The 22,528-nt window shown below is 43.4% G+C and overlaps 1 protein-coding gene across 7 annotated transcripts in view; it reads right to left on the reverse strand.

Annotated features, from left to right (window-relative positions):
• The window catches only part of IMPDH1 (inosine monophosphate dehydrogenase 1), an 86,704-nt gene that overhangs the window by 18,957 nt on the left and 45,219 nt on the right, over positions 1-22,528 (reverse strand). For 5 of the 7 annotated variants that reach the window (XM_056573077.1, XM_056573079.1, XM_056573081.1 and 2 more), the window contains 9 exons: positions 21,962-22,049; positions 19,859-20,058; positions 17,922-18,012; positions 17,672-17,767; positions 17,342-17,485; positions 5,558-5,702; positions 5,157-5,300; positions 4,347-4,430; positions 2,100-2,116 (listed from right to left, as the gene is read on the reverse strand). In XM_056573077.1, the coding sequence (XP_056429052.1) occupies positions 2,100-2,116; positions 4,347-4,430; positions 5,157-5,300; positions 5,558-5,702; positions 17,342-17,485; positions 17,672-17,767; positions 17,922-18,012; positions 19,859-20,058; positions 21,962-22,049 (1,009 nt within the window). Of the gene's footprint in view, positions 1-2,099; positions 2,117-4,342; positions 4,431-5,156; positions 5,301-5,557; positions 5,703-17,341; positions 17,486-17,671; positions 17,768-17,921; positions 18,013-19,858; positions 20,059-21,961; positions 22,050-22,528 lie in introns of those variants that run through there. The other 2 variants (XM_056573074.1, XM_056573076.1) reach the window with 2 other exon arrangements.

Genomic DNA, 22,528 nt, shown 5'->3' on the forward strand with positions numbered 1-22,528 from the left:
GACCTTGGGACTAAACCAGCAAATTATCAATGGAACTCAAATTTATGAACCATGGAGGTCTGGATATGGAGTCACACTCAAAATCAAAGTGGAAAACCACACTACAGGCTGATCCAACTTTGGCTCAGTAGTGTGTGTAGCCTCCACATGCCCGTATGACCTCTGTACAACACCTGGGCATGCTCCTGATGAGGTGGCGGTCCTCCCAGACCTGGACTAAAGCATCCACCAACTCCTGGACAGTCTGTGGTGCAATGTGGCATTAGTGGAAGGAGCGAGACATGATGTCCCAGATGTGCTCAATCGGATTCAGGTCTGGGATATGGACGGGCCAGTCTATAGCATCAATGCCTTCCATTTGCAAGAACTGCTGACACATTCCAGCCACATGAGGTCTAGCATTGTCTTGCATTAGGAGGAACCCATGGCCAACCGCACCTGCATATGATCTCACAAGGGGTCTGAGGATCTCATCTCGGTACCTAATGGCAGTCAGGCTACCTCTGGCAAGCACATGGAGGGCTGTGCGGCCCCCAAATAAATGCCACCCCACACCATTACTGACCCACAGCCAAACCGGTCATGCTGGAGGATGTTGCAGGCAGCAGAACGTTCTCCAGTGTCTCCAGACTGAAGCAGGTTCACACTGAGCACATGTGACAATCTGTGAAGAGCACAGGGTGCCAGTGGCAAATTTGCCAAACATCCTGCACGGTGTTGGGTTGAAAGCACAACCCCCCCCAACTGTGGACTTCAGGCCCTCAAACCACCCTCACGGAGTCTGTTTCTGACATGTACATTTTTGGCCTGCTGGAGGTCATTTTGCAAGGCTCTGGTAGTGTTCCGCCTGCTCCTCCTTGCACAAAGACTGAGGTAGCTGTCCTACTGCTGGATTGTTGCCCTCCCTCCTACGGCCTCCTCATGTCTCCTGATGTACTGGCCTGTCTCCTGGTAGCGCCTCCATGCCCTGGACACTATGCTGACAGATACAGCAAACCTTCTTGCCACAGCTCACATTGATGTGCCATCCTGGATGAGCTGTACTACCTGAGCCACTTGTGTGGGATTTAGACTCCATATCATGCTACCACTAAAGTGAAAGCACCGCCAGCTTTGAAAAGTGACCAAAACATCAGCCAGGAAGCATAAGAACTGAGAAGTGGTCTGTGGTCCCCACCTGCAGAACCACTCCTTTATTCTTTATTGGGGGGGGGGGGGGGGGTCTTGCCAATTTCCTATCATTTCCACCTGTTGTCTGTCCCATTGGCACAACAGCATGTGAAATTGATTGTCCGTGTTGCTTCCTGAGTGGGCAGTGAGATTTCACAGAAGTGTGATTGACTTGGAGTTACATTGTGTTAAGTGTTCCCTTTATTTTTTTGAGCAGTGTACAAAGTCCAGTAAGTGAGGGTGGGGCTGGTACTCCTTTGCTCACTCCTGTCCTATCAGACTGTAGCATGAAAACAGAGAGGAGGGGGATACAGAGGAGCTTGCAGTGATTGGAAGAAGAGACCCAGAACAGCACAGCAGACTCAGGAAGGAAGAGGAGTTATGCAGAGAGGGTGAAGAGACAGATATGCCCTACTAAAGCATAGGATGATAAACCAAGTGAGCAACAAAAATAATGTATTTGAGAGAAATATAGGTGCTTGACAGATACAAATTGTATGTACATTATCAGGATTAGGTGCTAAGTAACATGTAACATTTGTGGCATATGACATGTACTCATTAATAAGGACCTCTTCTACACGAGTACACAGATCCACACACCATCATCTACAGTTATGCTGTCTAAATATCCAAAGGGTGAAAAAAACAAAAACCTAGTATTAGGCAAATTAGCCTTTTGAAAGGTGATCCCTGTAGATAGAGCAAAAGGATTGCAATTGGCCTACTATGGGACACTGAAGCTCTTCTTAGGAATAAAAATGTTTGACACCAGATTATTGTTTTCCAATGATAAAAGAGAACCAAACAACTAGCTCTATAGTTAATTTTATCAAGGAATAATATTAAATAATTACTGCAGTATCTTATGTGTTTGTTTAAAGTTATATATGATGGTGCAGAAGACAGATAAATGCTCCACTACTTACATGGCAGAAATGTATATCTATAATGGTTGCATGTGCAAAAAAAAGAGAAAGAAGATTAAAGGCTGTCTGGTCACTGAGGTGATTATAATCTAGCCCATCACCAATAACTAAACAAGCAAAAATGTCATAGGTTCTTCTAGTTCTGGCTATTTTTTTTTTATATATGTGATGAATACATTTTTGTGACTTATGTCTAGTAAAACTTAAAATCCATGACATTCTATACAATCCATGGGGAGAGAAAACAGATCCTATTAGAACATCTCTATGTATAGTAGTAGTAGTGCATAGTAAATAAGTGAAACATTTAGACTCCTTGCCCATATATTAATGCAGTTACCTACTGATATATGGGGAGAGAAAACCTATATGCACTGTTAAAAATAGCTTCTCCGAGTAATACAATTTGGTACAGCTACACACATTTGGAAATAATAGTTTTTCCATAATTTTATGTTGAAAGAATTCTAGAGGCATATTTGTAAATGTGCCTACTCATTACCGAGTCCTGCTACAGACCCCAGTCACTTCTAATGGCCTGTAGCCTTGCTCCATTGGTAAACAGGCAAGCAGTTGGATAATGAATGCATTTAATTTTGTTTGTTAAAGTTATAGCTCTCTGAATACTTGTTTCTTCTTGAGGAGAACACCTGCTGGAATAGGGAGTCTTCCAGGCAATGATCCATGGGAAGAGAGGCAAATTAGCTCTCTTGTAGATGGAAGAAACTCTTGTCTAAAGACACTTATATCTAGTCAAAGCCTGAATCATTAAAAAGCAGTAAAAAACATGACTTCAAGGGGTACTCCACTGGAACACTTTTTTTAATCAGCTGGTGCTTGAAAGTTAAACAGATTTGTAAATTACTGATATTTATAAATATTAACTTTTCCAGTACTTAACAGCTGCTGTATGTTCCAGAGGAACATATTTTATTTTTGAATTTCCTTTGTCTGACCACAGTGCTCTCTGCTGATGCCTCAGTCCATTTTAGGAACTGTCCAGAGTAGTAGCAAACCTATCCTGTTCCGGACAGTTCCTAAAATGGACAGAGGTGTCAGCAGAGAACACTGTGGTCAGACAAAGTAAATTAAAGAAAGGAACTTCCTGTGGAGAATATAGTAGATGATAAGTACTGGAAGGATTAAGATAGAAGTAATTTACAAATCTGTTTAACTTTCTGGCACCGGTTGAAAAAAAAATAAATAAAAAAAAAACATATGTTTTTCAGTGGAGTACCCCTTTAAATAAAGCTTTTCACAGGTGAAAAGCAAAAATGCTAAACCTGCCGTTTACAGATGGGCTTCTCTCCACTTTGGAGGAGACTCTGGATTGGCTTAAATCCCCATCTATGTTTTAAGGCACTTTACTGGGTCAGATTGACGTCACTTGTAGGTAACTACCCTTTTAAGTCAGTTTTCCTTCTTCTGGAGGAGAAACCATTAGCTTATCTAAAGACAGTAGTGGTGATAGTGACAGTTGCAATGTCTTCTGCAAGGAAAACAAGGGATGCACAGGATGCTTTTCTTTCAATTCTATAGTGACAGTCAGCTTTGCTTATTAATGTGAAAATTGAGGCTCATAATAAGTGTAGTTTAGAACTATGTCATGCAACCAGGTCTCCTGCTGGTCGTACAAAGAAAAATAAAAAATAAATAAATTGTTATTTAAGGTTTGATATGCACTATGGGGGAGATTTATCAAAAACTGTCCAGAGACAAAGTTGCCGAGTTGCCTTTAGCAACCAGATTGTTTCTTTCATTTTTGAAAAGGCCTTTGAAAAAAGAAAGAAGCGATCTGATTGGTTGCTATGGGTAACTCAGCAACTTTTCCTCTGGGATGGTTTTGATAAATCTCCCCTTAGGTCCATAAACAACTATACCTATCTCTTACAACATAATTCTAAACAAAACACCCTACTATTAAAGTCCCACATGCAACCACCACCAAGAACTTGATTACTGAAAACATACATGAATGAAACTTCTCTCTACCTACAGAACATTTAAATCTCATACTTCCATTATGGGCATAAATGAAGCAAAACCATGACTATTTTTAAGTTATAAGGACCTTAGAACGTCCACAAACATTTTTCTTACAGTCTCCGTAACATTGTCTTAGTATTTTGCTTGCAATAAGAACTTCACCCCTCTTTACTTAATTGTTTACCATCCATGTATGTTTTGTGCACACTTAATCCAGAAAAAAAAAAAAAAAAAAAAAAAAAAAAAAAAAAAGTTACTTACGAATGGAGACCATGGACACCACCTTCCACTTGGGCTGACATTGTTCTCTTTTCCAGTTTGAGTTCTCCAGAATACATCATGGACCTGCAAAAGTATTAAAAGATATATTGCTTTTCTAAACATTGGCAGCTAAGATACGTCAAAAAGTTTTTTTCTAACGACAGGTCCACTTTAAAATTGGCATTGTTCGATACAAAAACTTTTTATATGTTGTACATCTTGGCAAGACAAACATTTTCTTATGAAGTATAATATAAAGGGTTATTTCCTTTTTATAGAAATAATGGCTTATAAAATCGTGGCTTTGTCCAAGCTGAAGGACAGGCATGGACAATGTGAGGGTGGGCTAGCACTCCTCTGTGCTGTCTGATCGGACAGCAGAGAGCCCAGAGGAGTGCCATCGGACAGCAGAGAGCCCAGAGGAGTGCCATCGGACAGCAGAGAGCCCAGAGGAGTGCAATCAAACAGAAGAGAGCACAGAGGAGGGCTATCAAACAGAAGAGAGCACAGAGGAGGGCTAGCCCACTCTCACTTACTGGACTTTGTTCATGCCACAGCTTGGACAAAGCCATGATTTTATAAGCCATCATTTCTATAAAAAAGGAAATACATTTTTCTCATGAAGTATCTTACAAATTTCTTTTCCCCATGATGTACAACATAAGTTTTTGAACCTGACAGTGCCCATTTAAGCACCTAGGAACTTAAGAGTTCTGCAGAATTAACAATATTTATCACAGATACTTTATTCCCATACACATGCTCTTCAAGTAAAAACATACAGGCATTCAACATTATAGCACTACTTACCGTAAGATAGAAAGACTTTTGGCTCCTATATCTTGACAGCCATGTTGAATTCCTGCAATTAGGTATGGTGCAAATTTATGGATGGACCCTTTGTCCTGAATGGAACCAGATACACCTTGAGCCACTTTCACCTTGTCCCCTTCACTGTTATGAAATATAAAATGCACACAATTGAAGAATCTGGATTACCAAGATGATAGAATTATGCCCAAACTGGCCTTTGTAATAGCTATAAGCTATAAAGTTACACTAATGAACTTTGCCAACCCAAGACTTTACTTATTAGTCTCCGATTTGTACATGATCACATCAAATACAACTAAGGTCTCAGGCACAAATTATTCAAAAGCCAATTTTCTTAGGTAAAAATAATCACACAATTCTAAATGGAAAAAGCAGACCTGAAATATCTTTTTTGGCTACTGGTATTTTTCTCCATGGCATCCAGTGAGCCCATTCCTCTGTATTTCTTCAGCCTCACACCATCAGAAAAGAAATATTCACCAGGTGCTTCTGTGGTTGCAGCCAACAAGGAACCCATCATCACTGAATATAGAATAGTGAATAAAAAAATATATAATAAAATAGAAAAATTCTAAAAATGTCAAGCACTTTATTTACAAGTAAAACCAAAGTCCCTTTTAACCCTTTCAGGCTCAGTGTTATTCTGTTTTTTGCACTTTCGTTTTTTCCTCCTCACCTCAACGGAAATCATAACATTTTCAGTTTTCTACCTACAGACCCAGGAGGGCATGTTTTATGTGCTACCAATTTTACTTTGTAATGACATATGTCGTCATTTCAGCACAAAATCTATGGTGAATCCCCAAAGAATTATTTGTGGGACAAACAAACAAACAAAACAGCCGGGACCACCCAGCTATGACTCCATGCGTCCTTAAGGTGTTAACTATTGAATGGTGGTTGTTTGGCCTTTACCTGTATTAGGATAATAGGATGACCTAAATCATGTTGCTGTTTGCTGGCAGCAGGACCCAGCAGAGAACAGAAGTGGTGATGTCACAAAGCTCTACCCATACTCCAAGTCACCCCCCAGAAGGGAAGATACGGCCAAATAATGCGGTAGAACCAAAGCACGAAACAGGACCAGGTAAGTATCGTCATCAGTGTCCCCTGCACTACCTGTCTATACCGACAGGTTAGTGCAGGTGAAACTGATAACCGATTTCCTTTAAAAAAGAAAAACTGCGTGGCCTGCATGCAGAGCTGAGCGGTCACACACTTCTGTGCTCCCGCTGACCCAGCTCCTATTATCCTGTTTAAATTACCCTGACCCGAGCCCGACTCACCTGGGGGCCCTGGTGCTGCTGTGGAGTCCCTGCTGAGCCCTACGGTGCTGCCGGGACCGCACAGTGCAGTGCAGTAGATGGACGGAGGCCGGCTGGAGTAGAGGGCTGGGAGACATAGGGGAGAAGCTGTCGGGCTGCGGATACCGGAGGTGAAGGTGCGGAGGGCTGGGAGCTGCGGCGCCCGTGGGAGCCGCTGCAGGACCTCCCTGGGAGGAAAAGCTGAGGAGAAGGCCGGCAGCTCATGGGCAGGGCCTCTGGTTGCCTGGGGGACTCCCGCACCCGGGTAGTGCTGAAAATGCTGCAGTGGCTGGGAACGGAGCTGCTGGTGCCTGACATAACCCTGGGCTCTCTGGGTACTTGAAGGTGGGACCGGAGCAGGCTGAAAGGAGACTTGAGTGTGGACTGTTGTGCTATCCTGCCTTGCTGCTGGTGGACTTTTTCCCCTGCTCTCTTGCCTTACTTTGTGAGACTCTGCTCCTGCCTCCCCCCTTCCATATCCTCCCCTCTGCTCTTCTAACAGTTCTGATGTGCTATGGCTGGCAACCTTGGGAGAGGCGGCTGTGCTATCCCTGAACTGCAGCTATATCTTTACCTCTTCCTCCCCCTGGACGCTACCTGGGTCTGCTCCCTGTTGGTGGTGCTGCGTGGTTGGATTGCTGGACTTTGTGGTGCTTACGGGGTGTCATACTATGGGGGGTCCGTAAGGGCGTAACAAGAAGAGTAAGCCTGCGGCTGAAGCTGTGAGACCGTCCACTGAGGATGAGGCCTCCTTGGATGAAGGGCCTCTGCCTGATCCGGTACACTCTAGCTGTGAAAATGGAGCGCCTACCCCGATGGCCGTTAAGGTCTCTGCTCAGGCTGCTAGGGCCCTCAGCCAGTTTGCCCGGCCTGCAGAGGCAGAGCTTGGAATGTCTCCTGTTTCTTCTCCACCTATGTTCTCCGGCTCTCCTGGCTCTGCAGGTTGCGATTCTCCTCATCATTCCCCCTGCCCCGTGGATTCTGTGGACCAGAAGTTCACACAATTGCTGGCAGCGTTCACCTCTTGGCAAACCCTGATGGTTTCCTAAGTTGATAAGCTCTACAAGACTTTGTGATACTCCGGCATGAGACGCAAGCGCTCCAGGAGTGTACGGGGGAGGTGGGGCGCCGGTTCTCCACTCTTGAAGATACTCTACAACCGATCCCTGCGCAGCTGTCCTCCATGCAGAGACAAATTAAAACGGTGCTGGACAGAGCTGATCATCTTGAAAATAGGCTCAGGCCAATAATATCCGCCTGGTGGGCCTCCCTGAAAGAGTGGAAGGTGCGGATCCTGTGGCCTTCCTCGAGAAATGGCTGAAAGAAATATTTCCCCCTGATACCTTCTCACCCTATTTTACAGTGGAGAGAGCACACCGGGTTCCTAGTACTTGCTACCTCTGTACTGGTGTAGACCTATAACTATAAACTCAGTGTTGGACAGGGTTTTGTTGGGGATGCATTTGTTTTGCAATGCAGGCTTATCTGTTTTTGTGTTTGTTTCCATGTTTGTCTATTTGTCTGGTCCTGTGTGTTTGTGGTGTATTCGTCTTTTTGTGGTGTGTGTTCCCGGTACTCGGCCCCCCCTGGTCCTAGGTTGGTCTCGCCTGCTTATATGCGCTATAACTTGTCAAGATGGGGACGTTTAAAGGTGGTTAGTTGGAACATTAGGGGGCTCAATTCTAAGTTTAAGAAGGCCATATGTCTGGACTTTGTGAAGCGTCAGTCTCCCCATATTATCTGTCTTCAGGAGACTCCTGTTATGGGTCAGGAAGAACTTGCGAGATAGCGAGAGTTTACCATGCATTGTATTCCACATATGTTTGGGGGGGGGGGGGGGGGGGGGGTGGTCTCAGTGTTGATCACCAAAACTCTGCCATTGGCTGTCTCTCAGGCTGCCTGTGATCATTTCGGGAGGTTTGTTATTCTAAACAAAGGGTCCTTTTCCTTTGTTCTTGTTTCTGTTATGTACCCCCCATTTCAGGTTGAGCTGCTAGAACTCTTTACTAAACAAACTGCTTTTTTTCCTTCTGACCCTGTTCTTTTCATAGGAGACTTCAATGTGGTTCCTCATCCAGTCCTTGATCGCACCACCGCTGCTGATCCCGATTCTGCTTCATTTAACACTTGGCATTTGACTTGACTGACCTCTGGAGGTGGAAGTATCCTACAGCAACCTCCTCCTTTTACTCTGTGGCCCACAGGTAGTTTTCCTGTATTGACTTGGCGCTGGCATCTAGGATCTTCTCCAGGCGGTAAGAGACATCTCCTACACCACTAAGGGGATCTCAGACCAATCTGCTGTTTTAGTAGTTTTGCACCATGGCCCTAGTCCCCCTTCCCGCATTTGGTGCATGCATCCTGGGTGGCTACAAGCTGGGGCAGTGGGGGAGGCGCTGGGGGCTGCTCATACTCTCATACTGATTACTGGGAAAATAATACCTCTTATCCTGACCCATTAGTTCAGTGGGATGCTTTATAGCTACGATTAGAGGTGCCATCATAGCGGGGGTTGCTAGCCAGCGGAAGATTAGGTCGGCTATGGAACGTAAACTGTTGCAGGAGGAGGTTGAGTATGTTAGGAATCCCTTTCCTGACAGCAAAAGGGCATGGGCTAAGGCTCAGAGATCTCAGTTTGTCCAGAAAGACAGGGTTCAGCTGCTGGCTGATAGGGAGGCAACCCTGTTTGAACTTGGGGACAAAAATGGTAAATTGCTGGCCTATCTGGCTAGGGATACTCGTCCTCCGGCCTCTATTCCTGTATTTTGGGTAGTGATGGGGTTGTGGCGGCGGATCCGATGATTAACTCTGTCTTCCGGGATTTTTACTCTTCCCTTTATGCTGCCCCTTCTATGTCATTAATGAGGAGAGATTGGCCCCTATTCTTCGTAACTTGTTTCATTCTATAGCGGATGCTGATGCGCTCCCGGACTATGCGGGAAGCACTTATTATTGTGCTTCCTAAACCCGGAAAGGACCCAGTGTTGCCTGGCTCATATAGACCTCTCCCCCTTTTAAATGTCGATATTCCGATTTTGGCTAGAGTCTTGGCCACACAACTGAATGGGGCTATTGGCACCATCATAAATCCAGACCAAACAGGGTTTATGCCAGGTAGACCCACTGATGTGAATGTCAAGCGGTTGCAACTCAATATAGCAGCGGTAGGGGAGGGACTCCCTACAGGTATGGTTGTTACTTTAGATATTTATAAAGGCCCTATCTTTGGGAGGTGCTGGGTACGTTTGGGTTTGGTCCCCAATTCTGCGTGTGGGTTCGCCTGCTATATGAAAATCCAAGGGCCCGTATCCGTACTAACCTAGATGTGTCTACTCCTTTTCCCTTGGGGCATGGAACTAGGCAGGGGTGCCAATTCTCTCCCATTTTATTTGCGCTAGTGATAGAGCCCTTAGCTGCAGCCATTCGTAGTGACCTGGGTATGTGTGGTATTCCTAGGGGGTCCATAGTTGAGAAGGTTTCCCCTTTATGCTGACAACACTCTAGTATGTCCCTTATGGACCTTCTTGATAGGTTTTGGGCTATTTCGGGTCTGCAGGTCAATTAGGCTAAATCCTCCCTTATGGCACTCTCCTCTGGGGTCCCTCTCCAGTCCTCTCTTCTGGCAGGGGTGCAGGTGGTTCCTAGATTTCGCTACTTGGGAGTGGAGTTAACTCCGTCCCTGTCTGATTATATTCCTCTGAACTTGGAGCCATTACTGCACTCCACTGTGGAGAGACTGAAGGCATGGTCTACACTCCCTCTCTCCCTGGATGGCAGAATTAATATTTTTTAAATGATTTACCTTCCTAATTTTTAGTATCTTTTAAACCTGGCCCCAGTCATTCCCCTCAAGAAATATTTTGGTGCGCTTTGTGGTGCTCTGGGATCCTTCTATTGGCAGGGGAAGCCTCCCAGACTGTCGAGCCCTTCTTCAGGCTCCTAAGCGGCACGGCGGCTTGGCTGTCCCTGATGTCTAACTATTTTCTTGCCTCCCAGCTGGGCTATGCAGCATGGTGGATCGACCTGGATCTCTCAAACTCGGCAATGGCCCTGGCTGGTGCGATTATGAGGTCTTCTGAAGCTCTGACGAATACACTTTACAGGTATCACTCTGGTTCTACCTTTCCTACTCTATTAACCATCGCTAAGGTATGGTCCGTGGTGTCGAGTAAAGTTCCACAGCCCTTGATCTCTCCTAGGGCACCCTTGTGGGGGAACGTACACCTACCTCACCTGCATGGGTTACAGGAGGCCAGTTTTTGTGGATCGCATGGTGTCAAATTTGTGATCCACTTGTTCCAGGAGGATCAGGTTTTCCTATCCTTCTTGGACATGAGAGAAAGTTATGACATCCCTGGAAGTGCTCCGTTTAGGTATTTTCAGCTCCGGCATGCGGTTCGGACGCAGTTTGGCTCCCGGACATTTACCCCAGTGTTCTCGGAGGTGGAGCTTCTCCTGGGCACCACGGATCTATCCAGACCTCTTACTCAGTCCTATGCTTTTCTCACTGGCCTTTCCTAAATGGGTAGCGGATATTCCAGGTCTCTCCAAGGGTCAATGGAAGGAGGTTGAGGGCTCTTATTATTATGCAACTGTGGTTAGTAGTAGGGATATGCGGATCCAATCTAGATATGTCCTATGGTTGTATTACACCCCTTCAAGGCTCAAGCATATTGGAATCTCCCCCTCTGATTTATGCTTTCAGTGCTCCTTGGAGGTTGGTACCTTCTTACTTGCAGTGTGGGAGTGTCCGGTCATTGCTGCCTTCCGGAGGAAGGTGATGGGGTTTTTGGCTGACCATTTGGTATTCCCTTTTCTACTTGACTCCATGGTTTGTCTGTTGGGGTTCTTAACTACCTACTCTCTAGTACACATAGACGTTTGCTGATACGTTTTCTGCTGTTCTGTGCCCGTAAAGTGGTAGTCATGACATGGAAGTTATGACATGGAAATTACTTCTATTAAAAAATCTTAATCCTTCCTGTACTTATTAGCTGCTGAATACTACAGAGGAAATTCTTTTCTTTTTGGAATGCTCTGATGACATCATGAGCACAGTTCTCTCTGCTGACGTTATTATAATAATAATGCTTTATTTATTGTTGTCCTTAGTGGGATTTGAACCCAAGTCCACAGCACTGCAAGGCAGCAGTGCTAACCACTGATCCACCATGCTGCCCTTAGCATACATCTGCTATGCATGGTTGCTAAAATGGACAGAGATGTCAGCAGAGAGCACTGTGTTCGTGATGTCATCAGTGTTCCAAAAAGAAAGGAATTTCCTCTGTAGCATTCAGCAGCTAATAAGTACTGGAAGGATTAAGATTTTTTAATAGAAGTAATTTACAAATATGAATTCGGGTAGAAAACAGACATGGCGCACATCTACAATCTTGTATAATGATCTGATTGCTTCTCAGCATAATATCAAAAACTAACAGGTTGTTAGTATACATTTTTGATCAAAAAGTACAAACCCACTCGCCAAGATTGTAGATGTGCATGGCGCATGTCTGTTTTCTACCTGAATTCACACTGATTCTTTTTTTTTTGGTTTTAACATGTGCTGCACTCTTCCCCACCCCCTCAGCCCAACCCTATATAGGTAGTAATTAGCTACATAAGGGCCATTTCATTCCTAGTAGCCTCCCAGTCTGACTGGGAGAGCATGGTAAGTGAGCCATTACACCTTGTTCACACTGGTGTGGTGCTGGGCGGCGTCTGTTGCTGCCGTGGCGCTGTGTCTGCGGGCGGGTTCGGTCCATAGACTGGTTTGAGTGGCACTGGGGCCGCTCTGCCAGTGGGTCGTCGTCCCCCCCCCCCCCCCCCCCCCCCCCGTGGACACTGGTGGTCGCCGCCCAGTGCTACGCCATTTTATGCTAGGGACGTTAGGGACCCACTCTGAATAGGTGGCCTTGACGTGGCGAGTGGGCTTGTACTTTTTGATCAAAAATGTATACTAACAACCTGTTAGTTTTTGATATTATGCTGAGAAGCAATCAGATCATTATACAAGATTGTAGATGTGCGCCATGTCTGTTTTCTACCTTAATTTACAAATATGTTTAACTTTCTGCCACCAGTTGATTTAAAAAGAAAAAAGGTTTTCACCGGAGTACCCCTTTAAGTACTGTAAGGCTTTTTTTTTTTTTTTTTAATAGTTATATGGTGCAAATCATTATATTTAGCTCACCAGTTCTGTGCCTGGTTTCTTTTCCTTGTCTGGTGTTCTTTTGTAGTCATTTTAAAATCTTCCCGGAAGATACTGTTTGTTACTGGCTTCCTGTGACTGTCGCTCACATTTTTCATTCACTGCTTTCGGCCATGTTGTGAGTGCCACGTCACTTACTCAGCTGTGACGTTTTCTGCTGCCCCTCCTCCCAGATGCCGCTCTGCCCTGCACCTCATGAATATGGTAATCACATTCACTTTTTTTTTTACTCATTCATCGATTGTGGCAGTCATTGGCTAATGATCAGCCAATAGCTGTTCAGAACGGACTCTGCAGCACCTATCTTCTTACTTGTTGCACGCATGTCTGTTCCTTGCTGTGCAGCATCCTTAGCAACTGACTCACTTCTGAGCAGACTCCTGTAGTGCTGAGGAACTACTACTATTCCCATCATGGAACAGGCTGGTTTCCATGATGGGAGTAGTAGTTCCCGAGCTGCGGGAATCTGCCATTGGCTGGGGAGGCTACATTAGTGTTTGTACTACTACCCCTATCATGGAACAGTCTGCTCCATATTGGGGGTAGTAGTACAAGGGCTGAATGATTGATCGCACCGGGTCTCACTTCCGATGCGATTAGCAGTTCTAAAGCAGGGGAGCGAGCGCTACGCTGCGCTACTCTGCGATGTATATACTGTTTAAACATTTTTAAAATCCCCCGCAGGGAGCACTGAATGGCCGGCACCAAGGAGCCATTCAGGGCTCCCAGCAGGAATTTTAAATTATTACTGTGTTAACCCTAAATGTATGCCCCCCGTAGTGCTGGGCAGTATACCAGTTCATACCGAATACCGGTATGTTTTTCCTGCACTATGTGAATTTTTCCTGTACCGCAATACCGATCGGGCCCCTCCCCCTCAAATTAATGAATGATCAGCCGCAGCGGCTGTCCCCACATCAGGGAAATAATCATATGTTCTCCCTGTCCTCCTGTGAGCTGTTGGCGCATTAAATTAGATGCGGGCCGCTGCGCTATAAATGGTTGAGTTGCTGGCCGCCTGTGCTTTAAATGAATGAGATGCGAGCCACGGCAAGCTCTCACTTTCCCCTGCAAGTGCTAAAAGCCTGGCTTTTAGCACTTGCAGGAGGAGCTGACTGCTTCCGGCTCGCCAAGTGCCTAAACAGCCAGGCTTCTTCGCACTTTGCAGGGGTGAAGTGTGAGTGAGCTTTGCAACCGTGGCACTCCGCATCTCATTCATTTAAAGCGCAGGAGGCCAGCAACCTAACCATTTATAGCGCAGCAGGCCGGGGGGGGGGGGGGGGGGAGGGTGTTTATGCTGTTGAATACCGTGGAACCACCATAACTTCTAAACACCGTGATATGCATTTTTGGTCATACTGCCCAGCTCTATGCCCCCGTGCATATTTTTTTATATTTTATTGGCCCCAGTGTGCATAAGTTTATTTCCGCCCCCCCAATAGGTCCATATACCCCCCATGTCAATTTCCACCCCAGTGGTCTTATTTCCCAGCTGCCTGCTGCTCATCTTCTAGGAGCAGAGCAGCAGCGGAGACATGTCGGGCTGCGGCGGAAAATGAATGAAGCCAATATATCCGTCATGTCGGCTCCATTCATTCATTCTCCGCCGCTGCCCGACATGTCCCCGCTGCTGCTCTGCTCCTAGAAGATGAGCAGCAGGCAGCTGGGGAATAAGACCACTGGGGTGGATATGGACACAGGGGGGGGGGGGGGGGGAATTAACTTATGCACACTGGGGCCAATAAGTTATTATAAATATGCACGGGGCATACATTTAGGGTTAACACAATAGTAATTTAAAAACCCTGCCGGGAGCCCTGCATGGCTCCTTGGTGCCGGGCGATATAAAAATGATGTTTAAACAGTATATACATCGCAGAGTAGCGCAGTATGCCTCTCGCTCCCCTGCTTTATAACTGCTGATCGCATCGGGTGTCAGAAGTGAGATCCGGTGCGATCATTCAGCCCCTGTACTACTACCCCCAACATGGAACAAACTCTGTTCCATGATGGGGGTAGTAGTACAAATACTAATGTAGCCTCCCCAGACGACGGCAGACTCCAGAAGCCGGGGAACTATTACTCCCATCATGGAAACCAGCCTGTTCCATGATGGGAATAGTAGTAGTCCCTCAGCACTGCAGGAGTCTGCTCAGAAGCAAGTCAGTTGCTAAGGACGCTGCACAGCAAGGAACAGACATGTGGACAACAAGTAAGAAGATAGGTGCTGATCATTAGCCAATGACTGCCACAACCGATAAATCAGTAAAAAAAATAAAAATAAATGGGATTACCATATTCATAAGGGGCAGGGCAGAGCCGCAGCTGGGAGGAGGGACAGCAGAAAATGTCTCAGCTGAGTAAGTGACGTGGCACTCACAACATGGCTGACCACACTGAATGTAAAGTGTGAGCGACCGTCACAGGAAGTCAGTAACAAACAGTATCTTCCGGGAAGATTTTAAAATAACTACAAAAGAACACCAGACAAGGAAAAGAAACCAGGCACAGAACTGGTGAGTGAAGTATAATGATTTTTACCATAACACTATAAAAAAGAACCACCGGACAAACGTCCTGGAATAAGTCATTATAATTTTCAGTCGAACCTAGTGCCCTCTGTTGCTACCTCTGTCCCTGTCAGGTACTGTACAGAGCATGAGAAGTTTGCTATGGTGATCTGTTCCTGCACGACAGTTCTTACTTCCTCCAGGGTATACAGTAGCTCATAAGAAAAGGAGTACTTTATTTTAAATGGAAGTACATTACAAATCTGTATATTACTTTCTGCCACCAGTTGATTTGAATAGTTCTCTCTGGATCACTTATTTAACCCCTTAAAGACCATGGGCATATTTACATCCGTGGCCGGCTCCCATTAAGTGCTTTCTATGAAAACATTCACTTGCCTGGTGCCCGGAACTACTTGTCCCCGGGGGATTTCCACATCCCCGATCGATCGATCGATCCATCCATCCATCCACCCCCACCACACACACACACACACACACACACACACACACACACACACGTGTGTGTTATTCAAACTCTTGTAATGAAAAAAAAAAATCATCTAAACATGATCTATTTAACCCCTTAACAACCACATACGTATATTTATGTTCTGTGGCCGGCTCCCGATCTGTGAAGCGCGCTCAGAAGTTGATAGCAACATCTAAAAAAGGAGAAAACACTGCCGGTTAGCTCAGCGGAGCTGTTTGGAACTGCCGCTGTGAAATCGCAGCATCCTGAACAGTTGAGAGGACAGCGGGAGGGTGCTTACCTTCCTTCCCACCGTCCGATCGTCACTCCATTGCTCCAAGTCTGAGATCCAGGCTGGAGCAATCGAACACAGATAACACTGATCAATGCTATGGCATAGCATTGTTCAGTGTATGCAATCTGAGAATTGCATATAATAGTCCCCTATGATGGGGGAGGGAAGTTAATTTAACCCCTTCATTAATAAAAGTTTGAATCACCCCCCCCCCCCCCCACCCTTTTCCCATAAATAAATAAAAATATGTACACAACAAAAATGAAACGTGGTATCGCCACATGCGTAAGTATCCAAACTATAAAAATGTTAATTAAACCGCACGGTCAAGGGGTACACGCAGAACAATTCCAAAGTCCAAAATAGCATATTTTGGTCACTTTGTATACCCTAAAAAAAATAAAAAATAAATAAATGTAAGAAAAAAAAAAAAGGCTCATCAAAATAAAAATGGTACTGATAAAAACTTCAGATCACCGTGCAAAATATGAGCCCTCATAGCGCCCTAATACGGAAAAATAAGAAATGTTGTAGGGGTCAGAAGATGATGATTTTAAACATACTAATTTTGGTGCATGTAGTTATAATTTTTCCTTAGTACAATAAAATAAACCTACATAATAAAGATATTGTGCCATTTTTACCAAAAAGTGCACTGCGTGGAATTGGTAGCCCAAAAAGTTACAAAATAGCTCCCCCAATTATGCTCCACAAATATTTTTTTTCTTGTTTTGCCACAACTTTGGTGGTGAAATAATTGCTGTCATTACAAAGTACAATTGGTGGGTCTGTAGGTGCAAACTTGAAAGCATTCTGAATTTTAGAAGGTGAGGTGAAACATACAAAAGTGCAAAAACGAAAAAACCTGTGGTACTTAACCCCTTGGGGACCGAGCCCATTTTGACCCTAAGGACCAGAGCATTTTTTGCACGTGATTACTTTAAGCATTAATAACTCTGGGATGCTTGTACTTAAGAAAAAAAAAACTCTCTGAATCAAATTCATGACATTCTAGTGGTACATTTCCGTCAATACTTGCATCATTTCTTGGTGAAAAATTCATGAAAAATATTTCAGCAGGCATCCCGGTCCGATCTCCGTCCGGCTAGCAGCGGGGATCGAAATCCCCACGGGCGTACAGGTACGCCCTTGGTACTTAAGTACCAGGGCGCAAGGGCATACCCATGTGCCCGTGGTCCCCAACAGGTTCAGGTTAAGGGGTTAAGACCCCAGCTGGATTAAAAACAATCTTTCAAAAATAATGTACTACTGTGTTTGTAATGTCTGCTGGGTTTCAAGTGTGCCTAAAAGTAAATCATAAAATTCTGCAGGATGTTAGTAGGATGGAAAGTTATTTTGTCACATTTACCTGTAGAAGCTCCAAGAGCCAAGGCTTTTACAACATGTCCTACTGTCTGAATTCCACCGTCTGCTATAACTGGAACGCCAAATCTGCGTGCATACTCCGCAACTTTGTATACTGCGGTTCCCTGGGGTCTTCCACAGGCCATAACTGCAAGTGAAAATATCAGAACATATGACATGCCAAAGAAGGCCCCTTAAAAAAAATCTTGCTGCCAAGTTGTTTGTACTAACAGGCCAATTTGTGGTAATAAAGGTATAGCTATATTTTCTTTCTAAAATGATTAAAGAGAAAAGCAAATTAGCAGAATGAAACGCAGAATAGCCTTCTACTTACCTTCCTGGGTAATACAAATTGATCCACAACCCATCCCTACACGCAGGGCATCAACACCAGCATCAATGAGATTCTTTGCTTGTGCTGCAGTCACCACTATGAGAAAGAGAGATCTAAATGAACACAAAATGTTGGCAGAACACACTAAAGATTTTTTTTGGGGGGGAGAAAATACCCCCGGGTATGGGAGAAAAAAAACCAAAAACAAATAAAAAACACTGCAACATGGGGGCACACATGCACAACCTACCATTTCCACCAGCCACTTGTAGATCAGGATATTTTTGTTTGATGTAATGGATCATATTTATCTGATACACAGAATTACCCTGTGAGGAATCCTTTTAGTGGAGGGAAAAGAAAGCCATTAAAAGTAATTCCATATGAACTCAGAAAAGTACACAAATGCATAAACATAACTGATGCATAAAGCAAGCACTTGATGTAATCAAACAACCATGCTATGCACACACACACTTTAATTTATACACACAGAAGAGCCACCTGGCACTACTGCTACTTGGAGATAAAAGCCTCCTCCCCCAGCCCCCCCCCCCCCCCCCTCTCCCAAAAAGGTCTCACACAGCCGCTCTCATCAATGCCTGCTACTGGTGGTGCTCAGCAAAAACAATCTAAGGCTGGGTTCACATCACTTTTTAGGCAATACGGGACCGCATATGGCTGGGGGAGTATTTGGTATATCAGCAAAACATCAGACATATAAAACAGGAAGAGAAACCAACCATAATCTTCCGGTCAGATAATATCAGGTACAAACTGTCCAGAGAAACAATTACATGTGCAAAAAAGTAATATAAAAACACAACCTTAAATATCTATCTACTTTATCATGAAGGCCTAATGGACTCATCACATCAGTTTTCAGGATCCAAACTGCCCCTTCAGCAAGAGTAGTTTTCCTCTGTCCCCACCATTTTTTTGGGGGTACTCACTACTTCAATACCTGAAAACTTCAAAACTCCAGAGTCCCCGCCCCCGCCCCTAAGTTCTCTTCTAAAGTGTTTTTTCTTGTTGTGGACATCCTTACCCTGTAGCAATAGATTTCATATGTTCTCTAACTCCTACATAGATTCCGAATCGTTTTCCCTATGTAGAAGTTACCACAAGGACATGTCAGGGGGTACACAACAAATTTGGCTTTACATGTAATACAAGTGCCTAACTTCCCAGTAGATTCCACCCACGTTAATACATTTTGCTTCCTGATTTAAGCAACAATAAGTGCACTGTTTATACTTGAAATTACACTGCGGTTTAAGATGTTCTAACAAATTTTTATAGGGATTTAAAAACTGGTTGGTTCCAAGGAGGCTACTTAATGTTTTGTTTTTATGGTCAGAGAAAAGGGGCAGTTTTTTGCTATTTCACCTAGATCAACATCATTTTCAATTAAATGGCAGTGGCGTTAACCGGAGATTGTATACTCTATAGGAGAATGCTTGAAAGAAAAAACAAATCTTTGTTTCTCAAATTTAATTTATTTTTTATTATGGGAATAACCCTGATTCCAGCTCTTCACTCGTATGTACGCCATCTTCACTGTCTATTAGACATGCACTCAGTACTTTAACTTGAGTTTCAAAGGATTCATCTGTACTATTTACAAGTTTTAATTAAATTGGCTAAACGGGACAGATTTCTTAACATGAGGGGTTAATAAGTAGGTTTCCTAAAACCGCTAGTTACCCATTGTTGGTTAGCCATCTCCACCTTAACATCAAGGAATTCAAGGCCATCACCCACAACAACTGAAGTGAATCTCATGTTCAGGTCCCCATTATTATTCAAATATTTAACAAACTGATAGAATTGGGTCTCGGTCCCTGTCCATATGATGAACATGTCATCCATATAGCGATAGATGGAAGCAACAAGACTCAAGAACGTTTTTTCCCCCCCATACAAAAATGTATTTCTTTTCGAAACCTGCCAGATATAAATTTACAAATGGCCATGCAACCAGCATGCCCATTGCTGTCCCAGAGTCTTGCCGGTACCATCTATCGCCAAATGTAAATGCATTATGAGATATTCTGAACGCCAGTGATTCACAGATGAATGCCACTAAGGTGTCCTCCTTCACCACACTTTAATTTATGCAAGAACACTTTTTGCTGCTAGAATTGTAAATATTATTCACAAGAACAAAATAACTTCTATACATACCAGGACAACAACATCAACTCCAGCTTGCATGAGAAGATCAAGTCGATATTTGTCATCTTCTCTGGTTCCAATTGCAGCACCACACAGTAGCTGCTTTCTGCAGTCCTTTGATGCAAGAGGGTAGTCTCTGTTCTTCTTTAAGTCAGTCCTGGCAATAATTGCCACAAGCTCATCGCTGTCATTCACTATTGGCAGTTTTCCTGTTGTTCAAGGTAAAAAGTTACTTCTCAAAGCAAATAAACAGGAAAAATCACACCAGGCTGTATATTGCAAAGCAGGTTAGCATACTTAGTAAAGCATAGCAAAAAGACTCCAAGGGAATGTCAACATAGAGGACACGATAAGAGGCATTACAAGATAAAAATCTGAAAACTGTTATAGCTGCTTTTACAGCTGAAGATAACAGTTGCAGGTTACTTGATGTTTACTAATCAATCTGCCCCAAACCATCTGGTTATTTAATAGTCTGTGAGTAATAGCAGATTACATACAGGAAATTGCACACAAATACTTACCTATCGTTCTTAAAGCCAAAAGATAAACAAGTCACACGTATAAACCCCTTTTGGATATAGTGAAGATTTCTCCAAACCTTGCTTATCAGAATGCTTACAGAATGCCAGAAGCCTGTAAAAGGGAAATCATTCCCTAAAACCAACTTCTTTTGGCTTTTGCTTAGCAATTCCTTACCACCATGATCAATTTCTGCAGTCTTTGCTGGCATATGCCCCTCCCCTTTATTCTCAGGGAGGAGCCAGGGGGCACTGATGTCGAGGATGAAGTTATCTGCTCCAGGACTCTTTTTACCTTTGGTTAATGAGCAATTCCAAAAGATTTGTGTAAGACAATACCACAATACTTAAGTTTAAAAAGCCAATTATACCCTCACCTCGTAAAATTGAAGCCAAAACTTACGAACAGCAGAATGCCTCAGTTAAACTTCGGTAATGTTTCATCTACCAAAGTTCCAATCCTAAAACAGCACTAGCTACACTACACCCAGCCCTGCAGCATTGCTGAAGCTGCACTTTACTAAATAAAGCCAATATATGTATTTTTTAGACCGTAAAACTTAACTTGATCTGCATATTTTTGGTGGGAAATGTTCCAAAATAAGATAAAGAAGATTATACAATACCACCTTCTGTATTTCCAACTAGTGCAATAACACCACAGGCAAAAGTTAGGGCTTTATTGCCCACAACCAAACTTGCATGTGCAAAGGCCAACAGCTTGCAATATATACAAATACAGGTGAGATCTAATGGAAAGGCTTCAATCCTAGTCATTGTTGACACTAGGGCCACTATATAAAAATTTATATATAATATAATATAATATAATATAAATATATATATATATATATATATATATATATATATATATATATATATAAATAAATAAAACATTTTATAATTTGTCATACATGCTGGTTTTGTAACAAAAAAATAAAATGAAAAATACAATGTTAGTTAACCATATCATAAATAGTCCTTAATTCTCTAGTATCATAGGAGAGATCATCAATACTGCTGACACCAAGAATCTAGTGCAATTTGCTCTCAAAATCTGAGCTGTCACACTGCAGTGCACATCAGAAGATCATGGGAGAATAGCGGGAGAAAAATGACTGCAAACCCCTTTTTCTCCCCCTGAAAAACAACGGCTCACGGCAAACCCCATTGACTATAATGGGATCCAGCGAGACCTGTTACCCGCTGTGCCCTGTCCAGGTGGGGAAAAAAAAGCTTAATGGCAGTTTGGCAAGGCTTAATGGCAGTGTGAAAGTAGCCTAACCTGTGTTTGACACTTCTGTGCCTCAATTGACAAGGGGCGCATGTTTTACAGGAAAGCAGACTGTTTCAGAGAAAAGTCCTCAACATGCCAACACATTTTTTGGCGTAAAACTAAGCCAACTAATAGAGGGCACAAATTTAGCTAGACTACGGCACTGTTAAAAATGTGGTGCATCTGTCTAGTCCACGGTTACACAGTATAAACAATTAGATGGTTTTTCATCTCCCCCATTGTTTTCATATGTAGTTCTTCTAGACACTTTTGCCATTATACATTGAATAATTTGTCTCATTCCAACGGACATACCTTTCTTACTACGTTGTAAGATTTCATTTGCTTCTTTCAGAGTGACTCCTGATGGAGCGACAACCAGTTCATCACGTTTGGTCATTACCTATAACAAATAGGCATGTTCTTGATTAGTTTATTAAGTTTCTCTAAGCTGTCAACCATTTCGCAATTTTTAACGTTGCAGACAAAATTCAGTGCTTGCAATATAGTACCTCCCTAACCCTTCAAGCCAGGTAAGAAGGCTGATGAAAGAGCAAGACAGATGTGAACTGCCGGGAAGAGAGAAAAGGCAATACCTTTCCTGCTTTCAAGATAACCCAGCTAAGTTAAGCATATTTACAATTTTTTAACCCATGAAGGACATAGCCCCTTTGTTTTTTCCTCCTCCCCTTTTAAAATCCATAACTCTTATTTTCCCATCTACAGACCTATTTGAGGGGCTGTTTTCTGCACGACCAATTGTATTATGTAGTTTTTATGGTAAAAATTATACACTATTTTTAATCTGTAGGTCAATGTGATTAAAGATCCAATTTTTTTTTTTTTAGTAGTACAATAAAAAAAACTAACACATTTGCATAA

Source organism: Hyla sarda, chromosome 4 (assembly GCF_029499605.1).
Source record: "Hyla sarda isolate aHylSar1 chromosome 4, aHylSar1.hap1, whole genome shotgun sequence".
NCBI classification, from domain to species: domain Eukaryota; kingdom Metazoa; phylum Chordata; class Amphibia; order Anura; family Hylidae; genus Hyla; species Hyla sarda.